General features: G+C 32.6%; 5 protein-coding genes and 1 long non-coding RNA gene across 8 annotated transcripts; 5 read left to right on the top strand and 1 right to left on the bottom strand.

Annotated features, from left to right (window-relative positions):
- Positions 1-749: 749 nt before the first annotated feature.
- Positions 750-2,531, top strand: LOC122598123. The gene is made up of 2 exons (XR_006323539.1): positions 750-1,086; positions 2,061-2,531. It is a non-coding gene; the product is annotated as an uncharacterized LOC122598123 (long non-coding RNA).
- A 3,445-nt stretch (positions 2,532-5,976) lies between these two features.
- On the top strand, positions 5,977-6,658 carry LOC122596243 (basic form of pathogenesis-related protein 1-like). Its single transcript, XM_043768792.1, has one exon. It carries the CDS (start codon positions 6,038-6,040, stop codon positions 6,554-6,556), a length of 519 nt encoding a protein of 172 aa, XP_043624727.1. The 5' UTR covers positions 5,977-6,037; the 3' UTR covers positions 6,557-6,658.
- Positions 6,659-7,736: 1,078 nt separating this feature from the next.
- On the top strand, positions 7,737-8,352 carry LOC122595185 (pathogenesis-related protein PR-1 type-like). The gene has a single exon (XM_043767516.1). It carries the CDS (start codon positions 7,779-7,781, stop codon positions 8,271-8,273), a length of 495 nt encoding a protein of 164 aa, XP_043623451.1. The 5' UTR covers positions 7,737-7,778; the 3' UTR covers positions 8,274-8,352.
- Positions 8,353-9,954: 1,602 nt separating this feature from the next.
- On the top strand, positions 9,955-10,477 carry LOC122595187 (pathogenesis-related leaf protein 4-like). Its single transcript, XM_043767518.1, has one exon. It carries the CDS (start codon positions 9,990-9,992, stop codon positions 10,467-10,469), a length of 480 nt encoding a protein of 159 aa, XP_043623453.1. The 5' UTR covers positions 9,955-9,989; the 3' UTR covers positions 10,470-10,477.
- Positions 10,478-10,861: 384 nt separating this feature from the next.
- Positions 10,862-16,573, bottom strand: LOC122595188 (ergosterol biosynthetic protein 28). 3 transcript variants are annotated; one of them, XR_006323204.1, is made up of 4 exons: positions 16,396-16,573; positions 14,963-15,169; positions 14,592-14,737; positions 10,862-11,607 (listed from the first exon to the last, which is right to left on the bottom strand). XR_006323204.1 is itself a non-coding variant. In XM_043767519.1 (3 exons), exons 1-3 carry the CDS (start codon positions 16,508-16,510, stop codon positions 14,667-14,669), a joined length of 393 nt encoding a protein of 130 aa, XP_043623454.1. In that variant the 5' UTR covers positions 16,511-16,573; the 3' UTR covers positions 14,521-14,666. The 3 variants fall into 3 exon arrangements, 1 of the variants encoding a protein (XP_043623454.1); XR_006323203.1 differs by lacking the exon at positions 10,862-11,607 and adding an exon at positions 13,111-13,191; XM_043767519.1 differs by lacking the exon at positions 10,862-11,607 and having other exon boundaries at positions 14,521-14,737.
- On the top strand, positions 12,864-13,548 carry LOC122595186 (pathogenesis-related leaf protein 4-like). The gene has a single exon (XM_043767517.1). It carries the CDS (start codon positions 12,881-12,883, stop codon positions 13,358-13,360), a length of 480 nt encoding a protein of 159 aa, XP_043623452.1. The 5' UTR covers positions 12,864-12,880; the 3' UTR covers positions 13,361-13,548.
- Positions 16,574-17,750: the final 1,177 nt, after the last annotated feature.

Genomic DNA, 17,750 nt, shown 5'->3' on the forward strand with positions numbered 1-17,750 from the left:
TGATATACCAAATTTTATAGCAAACATATATAACAACACAACATCAATAACAAGGTATAATCGTAATCTGCTGGTAGAACCTAATATGTTATTGCCATACATATATATAAGTTTTAGGTAAAATAAAACAAGTATTAATGTAAAACAAATAAAACAATAGGTTTATTTTCACTGAAAATCATTGTGCATTATAAAAATTATTTTGCATCAATTGCTTCGTGAATCTTCGTGCATCAATTTAACTATGATCTAAGAGTCAAGATCTTATCTTATTTGTTTTACTTTAATACTTGTTTTACAATACTCAATCCCTATATATATATTATTGATGTCGAGATGATTTTTAATCAGGTTGTTGTATGTTCACTGCAAGTAAAATACCATAACGAAACCATATAGACATGATAAAACATTAATATTTAATATCCATTAGTTAATACTACATGAATTAAATGCGTTGTATTACATATAGTGTAATTTTTAAGGTTATATATATGAATTAAATGAATTCACTTATATGAGTATATCCTTTCCAAACAAAAACAAACATATTCGATCTCCACCATTCATTTACATCTATTTAATCCAATGACCCTAAACAATCCAAACAAACACAAACCAACCAAATATAATCCTACGGCTCTAAACCATAATCCGCAAGAACTTATATCCACCAATCAAAACACACATCTTTTGTATACATAGTACTAGAAAACCCTAGATCTAATATTCTCATTTGATTTGCAGCCTCTCCTAATTCCATCGTACATTCTCTATTTCCTATATCTAATAATTTGGTGATGATTCTCAATCCATCGTTCGTCTTCCATTTTCTCCATTGTTCATCCTTCATCCTCGACTGCCTCCATCAACAACATAAATCCAAAACTTTTTAAAGCTCCACTTTTAAAAGTATTATCCATCAGTTCATATATCCAAGATGATGTGAGCCATATAAATCTTTTTGTTTATTTAGTTCCATCATCGTGACCACGTCTTGACTCTTTCCCTGAAAAACTCAAGAATCTCTCTTGTTGTATTTACGATCAAAACAATCTCTTGCATATTACTATTCAGCCGTGTTTGGTATACTTTAATTCACCCCACAACAATTTATTTGCCCTTTGCATTCTTAGATATTTATCTGTATTACTAAAACATTGTTCAGTGGTGTCACATATTTAAGACCTTCTCGGACACTTATAAGCAACTTATAAACTATGCTTTATAAGTAAGTCTATTTGTGTGGATTCAATGTATCCTATCACCAACAAGATCTTGATTTCCATCACTATTGACCGGTTTGAAATGCAACAGCTCCTCGAGCATCTTACAAAGTAATCTCTGACATAATGGTAGTGTGTTGCACAAGATTACGTAAGTAAAAATAATGAAGTTCCATACGCAGGAGATAGAGAAAGGGAGGCAACTATGAAAGTTGCTGCCAAACTTCTAGCGATACAATGGAGATACTAAACACCCTTCAAGATTTTGACCTTGAAATCTTGAACGTTGTATAATAAAGGCATGTATTGTATAATTGTTATTTATTTAATACAGACTATTCTAAGATTCGATGAAAATCATTTGATGATTCACTATCAAAGTGTAATAAATATATACTAAATCCTCAAATGATTTCATCAAATGTTAGAATACTTTGTGTTAAAAACATCTATTATATAATACATGTCTTTTATTATACAATATTCAAGCTTTCATTGTCAGGATTTTCAAGGGCATTTATTATCTCTAATGTATGTCCGAGATGTTTGGCAACAACTTTGATGATTGCCTCACTTTTTCTATCTCTTGAGTATGGCACTTCAATATTATTACTTACGGTAATCTTGTGCAACGCATTAACAATATGCCAGAGATCATTTTTATAATATGCGCGAAGAGTTCAAACTGGTCAACAGTGGTGATATTGGTCAAACTATACATGTTTTTATTATACTTTTAATGGCTAATATCCCGTTATTTGAATGCATTTTAATTCATTGATCATGTTTAAATGGTCACTTAGTATTTGCATAGTTACATAAGCTTTTTTGTAGATATGATGTGAAGTAATGGAGTTTTGGAGCTACAGTGACGTTTTGATTATTGATATTGGACTTTTGGATGTATTCATAAAGTGGTTTGAGGCTTAACATATTGGACGAGCTAAACATTTTATTTTTATTTTTTTTAAGTGACTAGCCGTTAAAGAAAAGGACCCGATTGGTTGATTTGCAGCAGCTTTTGTAACGCTCATCAAGAAAAGGACTTGATGTGCAACAATTCATGTAACGACTGTCAGAAAAAGGACCATGACTGCACAATTTCATTACAACATGTAAAGGCTATTAATGTGCGCTTATGGACGCCTGTTAGACTGAAATGTGTATGCAACACAATTTCAAATCATTTGATTCCATGCGGGATCCCAAAGGCGGTACCACATGGGGGGAAGAGGGGCCAATACCCCATTGAAATTTTGATCTTGTTATGTATTTAAAAAAATTTCATGGATTTTTAAAACTTTATTGTTCTTTTTTAGATTTATTTTTATGAATTTTTGAATTGTCTTATATGGATTTTTTTCTGGTATTACCTATGTGGACCTAACACTGAATTTTCGCGTGAATTAATTAACATGGCCAATAACGAAGTGACGTATGGATTTTTTTTTACTAGTATTGACTATGATTTTGTTATGTTATTGCTTACGAACACCGATACGGAATTACTGAATTAGGTATTCCTTTCCAATATACTTTTTCTTTTAAAATGGAATGATGGACCATAATTTAGGTCAGTGGTAATAATTTGTGTTGGGTTGATGTAGTTTGTCGGTAAGTAGATATTGATCCGGTTATTTCATTTTTTAGTTATACACAACATAATATGCATTATACAGTTGTACAGTACAATCATATAATACATATATTGTTTTTTGGTAAAAGGTCGTTACCCCCGGTTATAATATTATAAAATATGAAGATTAGACAATCTAGTTGAAGTACTAATGCATATATTATTGTGTATAGGAATAATATGTTGTGTATGGACCACCTCCCCATATATTTTTTGGTATGTTAGTAGAGCCAAGTTGGTGAGTTGACTATGGGTTTGACTTATAATTATTATTTCTAATTTTAAAATTATTAAAAACGAGTTGGTCAAGAACGCCCAACAATGACGCCGACAAGTAATAATGGACGTGGCGTGTGCGTGTGTGGTGTGATCGACCGGTGTTAGCGCTCTTATTATACGTGTTGATTATGAGTCTAAACATCATTCGTTATTAAAAAGGTTACATTTTTTGGTATTTATTTTTGGATTAATTTTTTTTTGAACAACAAAAAATTTATATTAATAATATAAGAGACAATATAGCACGTCACTAGTCGTCAAAAACTACAACTATAATTTTGTCTAGTATTAATATATTGTGTTCTTTGTGTTGGGTCATGAATTGTGATGGGAACCATAATCAAGAATTGGACTTACATTTTAGTTGATAAATAAAAAAATCTAGAAATAGACTCAAAAAGCTCAACTTTGAGAAGGGCAAGACTTTTCTTAGGAAGGAAGAGTTATGAGACCCGTCAGATGGATTAAGAATTTGTAACATGTTAGACCTGGTAAATGTATTGAAAGTTTTGTCTCTACACCATTGAATAACATATTTCCCCCCAAATTGAACTGATCCTATTTTCTATCTATTGGATTTGAGATTAGTAGTGTAGCTACACTGTCCATATATAATCCAACATTGTCTTTGTAAATGCATCTTCTAAGTACACAGACTGGAATCAAACTGAATTTGTACGAGAACAAAAAATGGCCCGTGAAGAAGAGTTTGGGAGCGAGGCTAATTTATGAATGTGCATACATGTTATATCCGGGTCGAAAGGCAATCATCAAAACTCCCTTAAAAGAGGAGGTTGCCGAAAATTTAGATGGGGAGAAGAAGGTGGTTCTTTTTACTCATTAAATGAATGCATGTTTGTCTGATTTTGTTTTTCCTGTGAATATTATTATTCGTGACATTGATGGGTATAGAAAATAAGACAAAGATCATGACAAGAGAGATAAGGCCCAAAAGTTTCATACGCTTGAGTTCATGTTACACAATACACCTATCAACTTCGGTACTAAACAGCACCATGAGATTCCAATTGCCTACTAAACTGTGCTATTTGAGATTTTGATTGTTAAGTTTATATTGTTCTCCCTTTAATAAACTTTGTTAATTCATGTCACTTTATAAATCACCAATCTGTTGCAATTTGTAAATCTACTTTACAATCCATGGACCTTTAAATAAGTTATAAATGAAATTAAATAATATCAGAATGCTTTATGTTTAATGATAAAAGAAGGCCTATAGTCTATAGACATCTTTAATACATGATCTACTTCTTAATTCCTACCATATAATTAGCATCACGCACAAATTGATATTTCTTCAAATTATCAAACTTTTTTTTTTTTTTTGATTGCAGATGTTTTTATGACAAGTATCTTAATTAGTTCTAACCTAGCTTGAAAATCTTCAAATAAACAAACCATGGTAATTAAGAAAGAGTTATTGCGACATCTAAATATATAGTTGGTTCGAAAATAGGTTTAAAATTCTTGAAGATGTTCCACCTTTGGAAACCACAATGGATTTATGTACGTTTCATGCTTAAGTGACAAGAAAAAATTAAGATTATGACATGGCGCGCACTTTAGTTACTCCCTACGTCCCCTTATTATTTTCCAAAAATAAAATAAATTAAAGAAAACATAAATTGTGATTTAAGATGTGTATTAAATAATAGTCGACTAATAACAGGGTTAGGCCAGTTGGTGCATATCCGGAGTCATATAAGTTAGTCGTTAAAAAAAAATGAGACGTTACGACTATAGGTACATGTCACGTAAAAGTTAACATCATTCACGGGTTTAAGTATAAAATTGTAGTGGGTAGTTTGACTTAACACGAGCTCAATAATACAGCATCAGCATGTGCAAGTTTCCCTTGATTAGGAGTGAAAATGTGAGTAGTCTTTCTTTAACCAGCGGTAAAATTGGAATAATCAACGCCATGAAACATGGGTTGAGAATAAATTACTTATTAGGCATTTACTAGTAGAAGAAAGTCTCGTTTTGGGCATCATTACTACCGTTGTATTTTTCAAAAAGATTTTTCATATTTCTTCCATGAATAACTTTATGAACAATTAAATATATAACTGTCGACTGGGCTGGGCTCGATTGACATGAAGGTCAATGATGTCTTACGGAGATTAGGGTTCAACTCCTTAGGCAAACGTGTTTTATCAATTATTTGATGTCGGGCCTATGGACGAGCGAGATATTGGATTTTTGTTCGGATTTGGAGTAACTTGACGCGTTTAAAGGCTTTATTTGGTTGAATTATAACCGATTAAGTTGTAACTAACAACTTTTCACCGATAGATCACTTTGTTCAAAGTATCTAACCGATTATGTTACTAGGGGTTGGGTAATAATGGGTATTGTAAACTAAGTATTAAAGTAAAACAAATAAGACAATATCTTGACCCTTAAATCATGGTTAAATTGATGCACGAAGATTCACGAAGCAGTTGATGCACGGTGATCGTTAGTGAGGAAAAACCTATTGTCTTATTTGTTTTACTTTAATAGTTGTTTTATTTTACCTAAAACCTATGTTAGTAACCTATGTTAGTAACCATAAAAAGGAAGAAAAACCCACATATTAGTCCAAACGATTAATAAAATCTTAATTTTATTTTGGGACACGATTTGTAGGATGTTCAATAAAATTTGGGATATACGACATTAAAAATGACAAAATGATAAGAATGTAATGGATTTGGTAATCACATAATATTCTCGTCATCTCGTGTATAAGTGGGGCATATGTCTATGAAATAATAATTTATTTTTCAATAATGAAATGAAACAATCTTTAAATCCTATATTCCGTGATCGATCATCTTATATAAATAGCAATACATAGATTGCTCTTCCTCACCAAAACACCATTGCACAAATGGAGTTCATTAGTGTAAAACTACCATCACTATCCAAATTTCTTCTTTTGACATTCTCATACTTCACATATCTCTCATTGGCACTATCTTTTGTTCCTCAAAACCAAGATCCCCGTTTAGACTTCTTGATTCCTCACAACAAAGCTCGAGCCCAAGTCGGGGTCCCACCTCTAACATGGAACATGACCGTGGCAGCATATGCTCGCGGATATGCATACCAAAGATACGGTGATTGTGAAATGCAACACTCACAAGGCCCTTTTGGGGAAAACCTAGCCGAAGGTTATGGTGACCAATTCACTGCAACCGATGCGGTTAACTTGTGGGTCGACGAGAAACAACACTATGACTATGAGTCGAATTCGTGTGTCGGTGATGAATGTCTTCATTATACACAAGTGGTTTGGCGTGATTCCATTCATCTTGGATGTGCTAAAGTTAAGTGTCATAACGGTTGGTCGTTTGTTATTTGTAGTTATGATCCACCAGGGAATTATGTGGGCCAACGTCCATATTAAACTTTCTACTCAATATATATATGGATAATGGATCCATTATCGCTTTTACTTAGAGCATTGTAATATTATCCGGCACCATTTAATATAAAGATGGTTGTTACATTTCAAGTGTTGAATAGCATATAGCCATTATATGGTTGATGATTGCTTGATGTTATATGATTGTCTTGTAATTGGCCTAAATGAGTATTTAACTTCATTTCTTTGTTGTCTTCTTTCTTTTGGCAACTTTTAGTTACTTGTTTTATGTTTGTTAAATTACCATCATTTTGTCTTTTATAACGCCATTTGTCACACGAATGTGGTTCCAAGGATAAGGGGACTCTATGTTTCTCCACCTTAAATTTCTTACTCCTCTCAGCTCCTTCACGTTATCATTCAATCTCATCCACCTAAAAACCCATGATATCCATTTTTCAACTTTTTTTAGTAAACATAATACGAGTAGCTTTTTTGATTGTATTATTTAGTACAGCATGTACAAAAGTTACCATATTGTGTCTAGCATATACAGTGATGCGAACAGGAGGAATAACTTTGGGTCACAAATAAAGAAGAAATGAAAGTCTAGGGGGTTGTTTGTAAATGAGAAAACTACAATTTAGACGTGTGATAAATGGGAAGCGATATCCGTACCACAAGTAATGATAAGTCTACCATATGTAAGCATTACCGGCTTATACTGCTGTAAAATTTGTATACTATAATAAATTAATCAAAAATAATGATACTACTATCCTTTCTCATGATAAATTGACAATATATAGTTCAATGGGTAGTCTCTATTATAGTCTATACAAAATTTGTGAAAGTCTTTGATATATGGCCACATGACCCCCTCTCCTTGAGAGACTCCGCCACATTGGTTGGTTTGTGTTTTTTTCTTTAAAGTTGAACTTTAAATTGATTGATTAATTAAAACTAAATCAACTTCATAAATAATCAAGATAATATAGCTGTATTCAATTTTCAAAACTTCACTAGTTTGCTACGTTTAGGATTTAGGTATGGTGGTTATTGTACCTAAAATGTAAGTTGAAGTTAAATTTTGAAACGTTTTGCTCCATACCCTCTTTGGTGTTCCCTTTTGTTTGGCTTGTTTCTAATATATGCATCAATTCCTTCCTATAAATACCATAAGAATATCTAGTTCTTTTGGTCTTATAGGCTTCAAATTACTTCACAAAAAAATGAGCTAATTAGCATATAATATAGCAATACAATGACATACCATTTACATCATTTCATATCATTTGTTTGTGTTATATTTATATTGATTCTACAATTCTCTCACGCCCATAATGCACCACAAAACTATGTAAATTCCCACAATACCGCTAGAAAAGAGGTCGGCGTTGGGCCTATGCAATGGGATTCTACGGTGGCTAAATTCGCGGAAAGCTATGCCAATCGAAGGAAGGCTGATTGTGCACTTCTACACTCCCATAGTGAAAAGTATGGTGAGAATATCGCGGTTGGATGGGGAGGGGAGTTCACCGGTTTGGAGGCAGTGAAGTTGTGGGTTGATGAGAAGGCGGATTATGACTACAACTCAAACACATGTGCGAGGTTCAAGGTGTGTGGACATTATACTCAAGTGGTTTGGAGAAACTCGACTCGTCTCGGGTGTGCGAGGGTCAAGTGCGAGAATAATGCGTGGTTTGTGACTTGTAATTATTATCCTCCAGGGAACTACATTGGCACCAAACCATATTAGTTAGACTTAGGATCGATTACCCCATTATATAACATATGAAATATTATGATGATGTTTGCTAAGAGTTATTTTTGTTTAATTAGAGACAATTGAATATACCAACGTTTATTTCGTCCGTGCTTCAAATGAAAGATAATGGGAAGAGATCAATTCTCTTAACAAAATAGGCTATTTATCTACCTAACTATAAGATGATAACATGTGAAAAAATCAAGAGGCAAGATTAGGAAAGAAAATTAGTAGATATCATATGTCACCTTCTTAATGTATTAGAAGAAATTATTAGGCTATTTAATATGAAGAAAGATAATTAGTGTTATTTTACATGTAAAAAATTAATAGAAAGAAGTTTCGCGATACAAATTACATTAAGTTTGAATGCAGCCAAATATTATATTGAGTCGATTGTCGCTTTTTTTTTTCAATTCTTTTTTAGAAAAACAAATATCGTTTCAATTCGTTTGATCCAAATTAAAATTTCTCTCTATATATATCCTCTATATTTCGTTATAACCATTTAGGTTTTTAGATTTTTCAAAATCAAGTCAAATTTGGAAAATTTTTACCTAATGTGATAAGAAAATATGATAATTTATTTCGTGTCGAACCAAAACTTCTATACAAAAATTCGGTCACGCGTTTAAATACGAATTTATGTTTTTTTTTATCTTAAAAACTAATAAATTAAATTATTAATCTAATATTTTCACACCTTTATTAACTTTTATTTAATTTCAACATCTCAAATAAAAGTCAATATATCAACTTGAAATATGTTGTGAACGGTACTAATATACTATCCGGAACTTATCAATACTCTTGTGTGTAAGCCTGATTGGTAATTTCCTTGGTATAAATTTTAAAACTATTTATATAATTCAAACGCACATCAAGAAAACCTCCTCGGTTAATTTACACTAATAAATTTTATAAATCGACTTGAACATAAATATTGCTTAGCAATATGGATTTGTATTAGTTTATTTGTCATATGCATTTCATTAAATAGTTTTCAAGCTAAAACTATCTATTATCTATTAACTACCTATAAAGCATTTTGGGTTTCTATTTTTGGAATGTCTAAATAATTCAAACTTTCCGTATTACCACTCTTACATAATTATAACATATATCATTTATCATTTAATATACTTATACCATCACTCTTTACATTATTTATATTTACATCAATCACCTACACTACTCGATGCCGGCACCACCACTAAACTGTTATTACCGCTGCATTGCACGGACAACCTCTAGTTTTATAAAATATATATCTAAAATGTCTACTTTTCAAAACTATAACTAAAAATGTCTACATAGTAAATTGCACATGTACACAATCTATACGCATAGGAAAAAAAAAATTTTAAAAAACACTACACGAGCCAGTAAATAGTCAAAGTACTGTTGTATTTCTTTTGTGATGATGGAGATCTCATTAGTCATTATGTACATTGTTAGAGTTATTTTAAGTAATTAAGTTGGAATCATTGTAGGAACAATAGTGGTTATCTAAATTACCGAAGAATTAGTTTGAGTGGAATAGTTCGTAACGTTTTGCTCCATCGAAGTGTCCTCTTCATTTTCCTTAGTTTATGCATCATTTTAACTTTCCTCCACATTTAGGACATAATTCACCTTATAAATACCCACCTATTCATGTCTTTAAAAATATATACTCAGAACAATTATCTCATCTCATATATCAACATGGCACATTTGATCAACATCTCGCTTGTCCTTGCTATATCCTTCGCGGTTTTACAACTAACGAATGCCCATGATGCAGGAAACTCACATGAAGACTATGTGTCGGTTCATAATTGTATCAGGAAAGTGTTGAACTTGCCTCCTTTGGTATACGACCCAGAAATGGAGAAATTCGCCCAATCTTGGGCCGATCAAAGGAAAGATTGTGCAATGATCCACTCTGATAGGTGCGGTGAGAATATGGCATCAGGACCAGACATGAATATTACATACGGCATTCAATTGTGGCTTGATGAGAGGTTGGACTATGACTACCCCAATAACAACTGCATGAAGATGTGTGGCCATTATACTCAAATCGTCTGGAAAAACACCCAACGTGTTGGATGTGCTAGGAGTCAATGTGCAGATCCTACTTGTTGGGTGGTTGTTTGCAACTATGACCCTCCTGGCAACGTCGTCGGCCAATGGCCTTACTAGATTTATATAGTTCTAAATCGTTCATTTTGTTATGTCTTACTATTTCCGACGTTTTAATCAACTATGTCAAGTAATTAAGCAACTCTGCTAATTATTAGGAATATATCCTATTAGCAGTTGGGTGAGTGGAACGTCTTTCGGAACTTATGTACTACCGAGAGTCAGTCGAAGTATCCGAGTAATAAGTTATTTAAATGTATCATCATAAATGTAAATGAAAAAAAGAAAAGAAAAAAGAAAGTGAAATGAGCATTGAAATTTGTTTTCCCTTTCAATTACTTCAACTTTATAAATTGTACTTGTCTTATTTCTATTAAACGGCACATGTTGATTTTTAGTAGTTAATTTTTTATTTTTTTAAAATAGCTAGTTAGCTACTTTCATTTGTAAAATCAAACCCAATACAAACGCTAAAGATAATATGCACACACCAGATAACTATATAATTACAAAAAGGAAAATTTAATCCAGTTCTGCTCCCACCTTAGAATGTTCATCTTGGTCGGATGTAATCCAAACATATACGAGTATTGCCTAATGATTTTACTAACTCCACCACCCGTAAATTAGACCATGCAACTCCTTGAAAAAGCAATTCATTTCGAGCTTTTCCAAATACTCAAGTACCACAACTGCGTGTAGTAAGGACTTACTCTAAGGATGAATAGGAGCAATCTCATGAATGCCCAGCAAATCTAAGGGATGGGGGATATTGCGCCATATTATTTTACCATAATACCACCATCTGTCGTATCTATATTCCATCATCATTATCGACTTGGTAAAAATAAGTATCAATAAATCTTTAGAGATGAAGGTTCAGCTTGATCCTAAGCAACCAGTGTAAAGGGATGGCCCTTCATTTGTAGACATACCAAGTATTTTATCCAGTTCGACAAGAAATTAACTGGTGGGGTTGAGTTTCAAGAGCAAGAGCTTCTGTCACAAAGAGGGCATTTAAGGGTGTGAAATTCAACATTCCTAGTATCCAAATTGCATCTTGTAGCCCAACTGCACAGGAACCGACCCACACAATAGTATAATCATAGACCGACCCAAATTGCATCATGTAGCCCAACATTTTCTTTCGTCCAAACGCTCATATATAATGTATAAATCAGCTGATCTCTAAGTCTAACTGTAAAAAGAAAATGAAAATAAATATTTAATACTTGTTATTATTAATGAAATTTTTTTGGTATTTAGAGGGCTAACACATCCATGCTTAACTAATGAATGTTAGATTCAATCCCACTGTATAACATGGGTATACTTCTGATGAAGCATTAAAGCATTTGACTTCATGATTGTTGAAATTAAGTCAATTTATAAATCTTTATCAGCGTAAACATAAGATGGAATTATCCTTGTGTACAAGTAATGTAACGGGAGTTAATATTCTTTACGGCTTATCTAGTGAATTATATTCACAATTTTTATTAAATGATTCTTCATAGCCATTCCAAGTACCAAATGTGATAGGGATAACGAATGAACTATGCACAAATATTTATGTTGTGTAATGAACTACTTGAATGTTTATTGTATGTAATGAACTTTCAAATCCAGGTTATTGGATGTATCCGGCCAATCAAAAACTTACAAATGACAGCTCATATGGTTGTCACATATACCCGGGTACATCCAATAACCAGGATTTGAAAGTTCATTACATACAATAAACATTCAAGTAGTTCATTACACAACATAAAAATTCGTGTATATTTCATTACATTCTCAGATACTTATCCCAATGTGATAATCTTTATACCCATAGGGCCATAGATAATTCAATATTTTTCTTTTGATTCATTAGATTTGGTTTGTAAAGTGCATAATAGTATAATCATGATTTTAAGTTATTAATCAACCTAATTCATTAGCCTAGAAATTAATCTAACTATACTATTATAAGATGATGACATTTAAAAATTCAAAAAATAAAGTTTAAAAAAAAGACTCGATAAAAATGCATGTATTAAAGTTTTTAGATTGATTTATATAATCTACATTTGAGTAGTTTTGAAGTTTACTCGTTTTCAAAGTTAAGATTATTCAATAAAACTATAATGTTTGCAAAATTATCGGTACATTAAAAAAAAAATACCCGAGCCGCTAGCTACATGGTACTTTTGTATTCTTTTTGTAATGCTGGAGATCTCATTATGGACATGGTTTGAGTTATTTTAAGTAAATTTCGAATCTTTGTCGGAATTAGTAGTGGTTGCCTATTTACCGAAGAATCAGTTTGAAACGTTTTTGCTCCATCAAAGTGTCCTCTTTATTTTCCTTAGTTTATGCATCATTTTGACTTTCCTCCACATTTAGGACATGCTTCACCCTATAAATACCCCAGTCATTCATATCTTACAAAACAAACTCACAACAATCCTCTCATCTCATATATCAACATGGCACATCTAATCAACGTCTCGCTTGCCCTTGCTATATCCTTCGCGGTTCTACAATTAACACATGCCCATGATGCTGGCAACTCACAGGAAGACTACGTTCAGGTACATAATTGTATCAGGAAAGTGTTGAACTTGCCTCCTTTAAAATACGACCCAGAATTGGAGAAATCTGCCCAATCATGGGCCGATCAAAGAAAGGATTGTGCAATGATCCACTCTGATAGGTGCGGAGAGAATATGGCATCTGGACCATGCATGAATATTACATATGCCGTGCAATTGTGGCTTGATGAGAGGAGGGACTACGACTACAATGAAAACAAGTGCATTAAGATGTGTGGCCATTATACTCAAGTCGTCTGGAGAAACACTGAACGTGTTGGATGTGCTAGGAGTCAATGTGCAGATGGTAATTGTTGGGTGGTTGTTTGCAACTATGACCCTCCTGGCAATGTTGTCGGCCAAAAGCCTTATTAGTTCTCGTTTAGTTTCCTACGTTGTTTATTCTGCAACAGAATAATTTGGTCACGTCAACTTTACTATTTGTTGTCTATTAGGTTTTCTATTAATCAGGGTCAAACGTTAAGGTAGTTGGCGTGATGGATGCTTCTCAGATTCGAAGTATCCAACTAATAAATGATTTATCGAGACATGTAAATTTTACAAAAAAAAAAATAGAAGTTCACTAGTGATTTAAAGTATCCATTTCTTATATGTTTTGTACTTCACTTTCAGTAAGCATAGCTTATTATTTTATTAGTTATTATTATTATCACTGTACCCATCTCTTATACTGAAATATGACAATTAATTTTGTAACTAGAATGGTGGCCTATTGGTTAACATCCTAATATCTTTTTAAGAAGCCTAAGGTTCGAATCCTACTTGGTACAATGCTGGGGGTGGTGAGAGAAGGGTTAAGAAATGACCACGGGAAGTCTAGAAACCCTGTATAGGTTGTATACAGTCAAAAATAAAATATAATAGTAATATTAATAGCCCTCTCCGAGTAACTGTAATAGTGAAAACCTCATCCGTTTGTAATTTGTAACTAGAACATTGTTATACAAAAAAAAAGATAAAAATTTACAAAACAGCAGACTGAGCTAAACATGTTACCTATATCAAAGATCATTTCTCAAAAAAGAAGGGATGGTTGGATACTACCCACACAAGCCTATGAGATTGATACTGGTTACCCATCAAGTCAATATGAATCACAATGGTTTCAACTATTTAGTCTTAGAAAAACGACCCATCGGCACTCCTGCCTAAAGATCCAGAATCCTGAAAAGCCTATATGGTTTTGGGATCCAAAATGATAGCCTCCATTCAATGAATAATCCAATCAATCCCCTGACATTCAGGCCAGGACAGGATTCACCCGTGGACGGTTTTATGTGAATTAATCCCAAACATCTCTTGAAAAAAAAAAAACAACTATATTGTATTGTCCTGTGTTCTATGATTAAAGTACTCGGTCTATATGGAAAACTTAGTTTGTAAATGAAACCGAGTGGAAATCTAAATTTGTTTCAGGGATGGCAAGTAATTTTCATTTCCTGAGTCTGCTATATGGTTTCCAGCCATTCAGAATCGACCCAAAAACAAGTTCCATAATATTTAAGAGTGTAAAAGAAGAAAAAAATCACAACTCTTGCATTTCCGGCGCAAAATAAACCGAGTTATATATGGTACAAAGAAAAACCTGATATAAGTCCTTTCCGGTGCACATGAATATTGTCATCATTCATATAAGAGGTCAGAGGAATCTTCTGCATTTTCATTCTTTCTTTGATGGAATTTGAGGCTTATGCGCATTCCATTCTAATAGCATCCATACAATCGATGTGCCTGTTCAATAAGAGAAAACTCATAGGGATGTAAGGGGTTGACTTTTGAAACTAAAAGAATAGGCGAAATCTTATGTTTCCGTATCATGTTGGATTTTAAGAAACAAAGTGTCAATTATACAAATGTACAACTTATTTATTCGGTTTATCCTCAACATGGCTGTCTTCTATTTCACTATAGAGATACAAACAGAATAACATCATAAGATTGTATAGAAAATAGTACCTGCAAAGAAACCAACAGTTGCAAGATTTTGAATAGCCATGGTGTGGTAAACCAAGTATTCTGTTAAAAAGTGACCAAGAGCATAGATGAACGATAAAAAGGTTGCAAGATAAAGCGGTTTGTTGTCAAGGTTAAACGCGCAGAGGAAACACATAGTGCAAGTAAGAAGCGTCCACACCCCAAACGTCCTTCCGTGAATTTCAGTCACTGCATAGTAAACAAAGGTTCAGGGTTTCACACAGATGAGAAAATGTCTGAAAAATGTATAGCTAGTCAACTAGATATATTCATAATGAAAATGGACAAAAAGGATTGTGAATCGCAATACTTAACAAGTAACAACCATTGAAAACTAATCAACGCTCTAATCATACAATGCACAAACTTATTCACAAAAGAAACTCAAATTAAGTAAATTGCTCGTTGCTACATATACAATACACCTATCGAAAGAAAATAGATCCTTTATATGAAGTTAAGTGGTGGTTTTCGCAAAATGTTAATAAACAGAAATGCTGATGGGCCCAATAGCCCGTCAAAATGACATTATAACAATATGTGAAGAATGGGTCAACAGAGTCAACCGCCATGCTAAGAAGACATACAATGCACAAAATTACTCACAACAGAAACGCAAACTATGTAAATTACTCGTTGCTCCATATACATGAATATACGATACACCTATCGAAAGAAAGTAGACGTTTTTATATAAAGTTAAGGGGTGGTTTTCGCAAAACATTAATAAGCAGAAATGCTGATGGATCCAATATGGGTCAACAGTGTCAACCACCGTCAGACCGTGCTGGAAACATGACGATATTTGCAAAAAAAAAAAAAAAAAAACACATCTAGGGAGGCCTAATGGTTAACATCTTGGGATCCTTGAAAGATGTATCTGGTTCGAATCTTGCTAGTTAGAGAATCTGAGTCAGTAAAGATTCACCCTCCCCAGAAACCTGAATATGGGAAACCTCATCAGTTTACCGTTTGTCACGAAATTCACAAAGCGATCTCCTTTTGAACCAACTAAGCCTCAAAGTTGTAGCATGTAGCCATTTAGGGATTGAAGTTGGGTCTCTACAGTATCTTTGGACAGGGATGAGGGATCTAACTAAAAAAACAAACACGGATGCAAAACACTGTTTTCTGGCCCGAATGCAGCAAATTGTGTGGCTTGCAAGTTGAAACCCTCGAGTTTTCTCAAATTAAGGAATATTAACATAGTACATTTTTGTTACATTATTGTTTGCTGCAATTTTTGGTTGAAATAAAGTTAGCATAATATTTGGGTGTAACAACACTCAATTCAAATGTTATAATCCAAGCTGATAACTTTCACATTATATAATAATTTTAAAAAAAATACTGTAACAAATTAATGGAAGTTAATTAAGAAAAAAAAAAAAGAAAGAAAGGGAAAAGGGGCTGACTGGTGGTTTGAGAGAAGACGGCGCGGCGGAGAGCCCAAATGTCAAAGAAACCGAACCACACAGATGCCAAACGGAGTGAACCCACCACCATCAACCATATTCCTAATCCTTTCATTTTCCAACTTCCTCAATCTGTTTGTTATCTGAGATCCAAACGCAGCTCTAGTCAACTCCTTGATTTGACAATAGTTATTATTATACTCAAATATATTCAAAAATAGATTTAAAGGTTCGGAGTCGAACTTGGGTTGCCCAGCCATCTATCGAATCGCGCTACAAGGTCATTGATGTCATTTGCTTAACTAATAAACTGATACCTTTCAAATAATAATAATAAAAAAAACTAACAAACTGACGTGTCATTTGCCATTTGATTTCTTTATTTTTTAGGGGGAATGGGTAACTTGTACACTTTTTTTATTTTTATTATGTGAAAAAAGCAATTTTGATCCGATTTATTGTATGTGTAGTGATCTTGTAAAATTGAACGAATTGTGTAAGAAATTAGTCGGATACTAATGTGGCACCATTTCGCATCTGAGACTTGACACAATGAGTGACCCCCACATCAGTACTTAACTCATTATTTACACGATTCGTTCAATTTTATAAGTTAATTACATACCATGAACTAGATGAAAGTTGTTTTCATATAATAAGAAAAAAATATATAAGTTAAATCTATGGTATGAATATTAATTAATTTGTTTTTTCATGAAATTTATATATATTAGACTATATGTATAACTATAAACATACTAGTTAATTAACTTTGGTTCAACCCGAGTATATTAATAAAATTTTGAAATAAAATATATATTAAAATAAATATATGTAATGTTTGTTATTAAATTAATGAATTAACTAACACAATAATAATTTATAACATAAGAGTAATTATTACTTTAGGTAATTAAAAAAAAGACATTTTATTTATAATATTATATAGGTCTCTAATTCTTCATTAAACATTTAATGGGCCATCTAAAAAATACTTATGGACAACAATTTTGTATACTTATGGACAACAATTTTGTTTTATTTATAATAGAGATAGAGAAAAAACATTTTATTTATAATATTATATATGTCTCTAATTCTTTATTAAACATTTAAAGAGCTATTTTTAATGAAAATAAGACAAAGTATATATGACATCATAATTAAAAAGAAATCATTCTAAAATAAATTATGGGTTTGTCACATCAAAATTTTTTCAAAAATACTTATGGACAACAATTTTGTTTTATATACTAGTCTTGTACCCGCGCAATGCAGCGGGGCATTGGAAAAAAACGTTGGTTAAGTAGCAGTACCGTGTTATTACGTGAATATATGATTCAAATAAAGTGTTT

The sequence above is a fragment of the Erigeron canadensis genome, chromosome 4, assembly GCF_010389155.1.
Source record: "Erigeron canadensis isolate Cc75 chromosome 4, C_canadensis_v1, whole genome shotgun sequence".
NCBI lineage: Eukaryota > Viridiplantae > Streptophyta > Magnoliopsida > Asterales > Asteraceae > Erigeron > Erigeron canadensis.

Coding starts and splice junctions, on each gene's coding strand:
- LOC122595188 (XM_043767519.1), bottom strand. CDS start 16,510: ATGAAAGGATTAGGAATATGGTTGATGGTGGTGGGTTCACTCCGTTTG. Junction 15,170..16,395: donor CGTCTTCTCTCAAACCACCA/GTCAGCCCCTTT, acceptor TTTACTATGCAG/TGACTGAAATTCACGGAAGG. Junction 14,738..14,962: donor AACTGTTGGTTTCTTTGCAG/GTACTATTTTCT, acceptor CTTATTGAACAG/GCACATCGATTGTATGGATG.
- LOC122595187 (XM_043767518.1), top strand. CDS start 9,990: ATGGCACATTTGATCAACATCTCGCTTGTCCTTGCTATATCCTTCGCG.
- LOC122595186 (XM_043767517.1), top strand. CDS start 12,881: ATGGCACATCTAATCAACGTCTCGCTTGCCCTTGCTATATCCTTCGCG.
- LOC122596243 (XM_043768792.1), top strand. CDS start 6,038: ATGGAGTTCATTAGTGTAAAACTACCATCACTATCCAAATTTCTTCTT.
- LOC122595185 (XM_043767516.1), top strand. CDS start 7,779: ATGACATACCATTTACATCATTTCATATCATTTGTTTGTGTTATATTT.